The sequence below is a fragment of the Olea europaea genome, unplaced genomic scaffold (assembly GCF_002742605.1).
Source record: "Olea europaea var. sylvestris unplaced genomic scaffold, O_europaea_v1 scaffold2379, whole genome shotgun sequence".
In the NCBI taxonomy this organism is placed as follows: Eukaryota; Viridiplantae; Streptophyta; class Magnoliopsida; order Lamiales; family Oleaceae; genus Olea; species Olea europaea.
The window spans coordinates 82,012-83,479 of NW_019241935.1; the positions used below are offsets into that span (position 1 = coordinate 82,012).

General features: G+C 41.5%; 1 protein-coding gene across 1 annotated transcript; it reads right to left on the minus strand.

The window, feature by feature from the left end:
• Positions 1–224: 224 nt before the first annotated feature.
• LOC111381812 lies at positions 225–959 on the minus strand (the record flags this gene model as incomplete). Its single annotated transcript, XM_023005645.1, has 1 exon — positions 225–959. A coding segment is annotated over exon 1 (735 nt), but the record flags the coding sequence as incomplete, so codon positions are not given.
• Between the last annotated feature and the right edge of the window lie 509 nt (positions 960–1,468).

The following is a 1,468-nucleotide window of genomic DNA, read 5'->3' on the forward strand; positions in this document are numbered from 1 at the left end:
GTCCTCTGTTGTCCGTTCCTGGGCTAAAGCAAAAACTCGGGCCTTTCCCTTCTTTTCTTGTTCATCATTCTTCTTCAAGGGGTCTTCTTTGCAATTTTTGGAAATATGCCCGTTTTACCGCATCGATAGCACACATGCTTCCTAAACAAACATTCACCACTATGCATTTTATTGCACTTTGGACATGGTGAAATGGCTTGTCCGAAACTTGATCCAAAATTAACCTTTTTGTTCTGTCCCTCTCCCTTCCCTTCATTGGACCCATTCCACTTTCTCTTTCCTGATAACTCGGCCCCTTGCTGGGGAATTTGATCTATTTCCAACCTATTTGAGATTGTTTGGGCAGTTTGCAAAACGTGCCTATAGGTGGTGAATTGGTGGGATGCCATTATTCCACCAATCTCAGGACGCAATCCAAGTTCGAACCTCCTTGCTTTCTTTGCTTCAGTATCCACTAGGTGTGGTGCATATCTTGAGAGTTGTTCGAATTTTCCTTCATATTCTTCAAGTTTCGTCTTTCCTTGTCTGAGTTGAAGGAATTCTGTCTCCTTGCGATCCCTCAGGGCTTGTGGGAAGTATTTTCCCATCATTTCCTCCTTAAATTGCGTCCAAGTCAGAGCACGTTGTTGTGCTTCTGTTCTAATGCGAGATGCTGACTCCCACCAATGGCCTGCCGCGTCAACCAACATAAATTCTGCACATAACACCTTTTGAGCATCAGTGCAAGATAGATGTTTGAAGATTCGCTCCATTCCTCTTATCCATTCTTCAGCTGCTAGTGGGTCTCCCTTGCCATCGAAGGTTGGGGGTTTGTAGCGACGGAACTGTTCCACAATTGAGCTGGTGTTGTTAGGGTTTGTACCACGGGGACCACCCTGTGCTTGTTGCCTACCCAAATCTTGTACCGCCCTTAGCAAATCTCTGATGATCGTACCTTGATTTTGTTGTTGTCTCGACATTTTCTTAACACAAATAAAATTTTAATTTAGGAAAAAAAATTGGTAAAACACTTCTAATATTTTTGTAACAACGAAGAATTTAATATAATTTCCAAATCCTTAAATAAAAAAATTTTCTCTTCAAAAAATCAAATAAATAAATAAATAATCCAACTTTTCCTAAGCAAATAAATAAAACTTATCCCTAATCTAGAATCTTCTTTTTATGCCGTCTCATCATCCGAAGTAATGCATGACTCGGGCTCGGAATCCATAACCAAATCAATGAAATTTTGTGGTTGGACTTCCTATTCAGGGTCTTCTGGCTCTGGTTCGATCTCCTCCTCTGGGTCTTCTTCCGGCTCTGGCTCTAGCTCCGGCTCCGGCTCCGGTTCGGGTTCGGGCGCTGGTGCTTGTTGTCTATGGTTCCATAAAATTATGATATCTTCACAGTATCCTTTAAAATCAATCTTATCCCAATCTTCTTCCAAATATAAATCATAATCCATGTCCCTCACGAAATAAGCCAA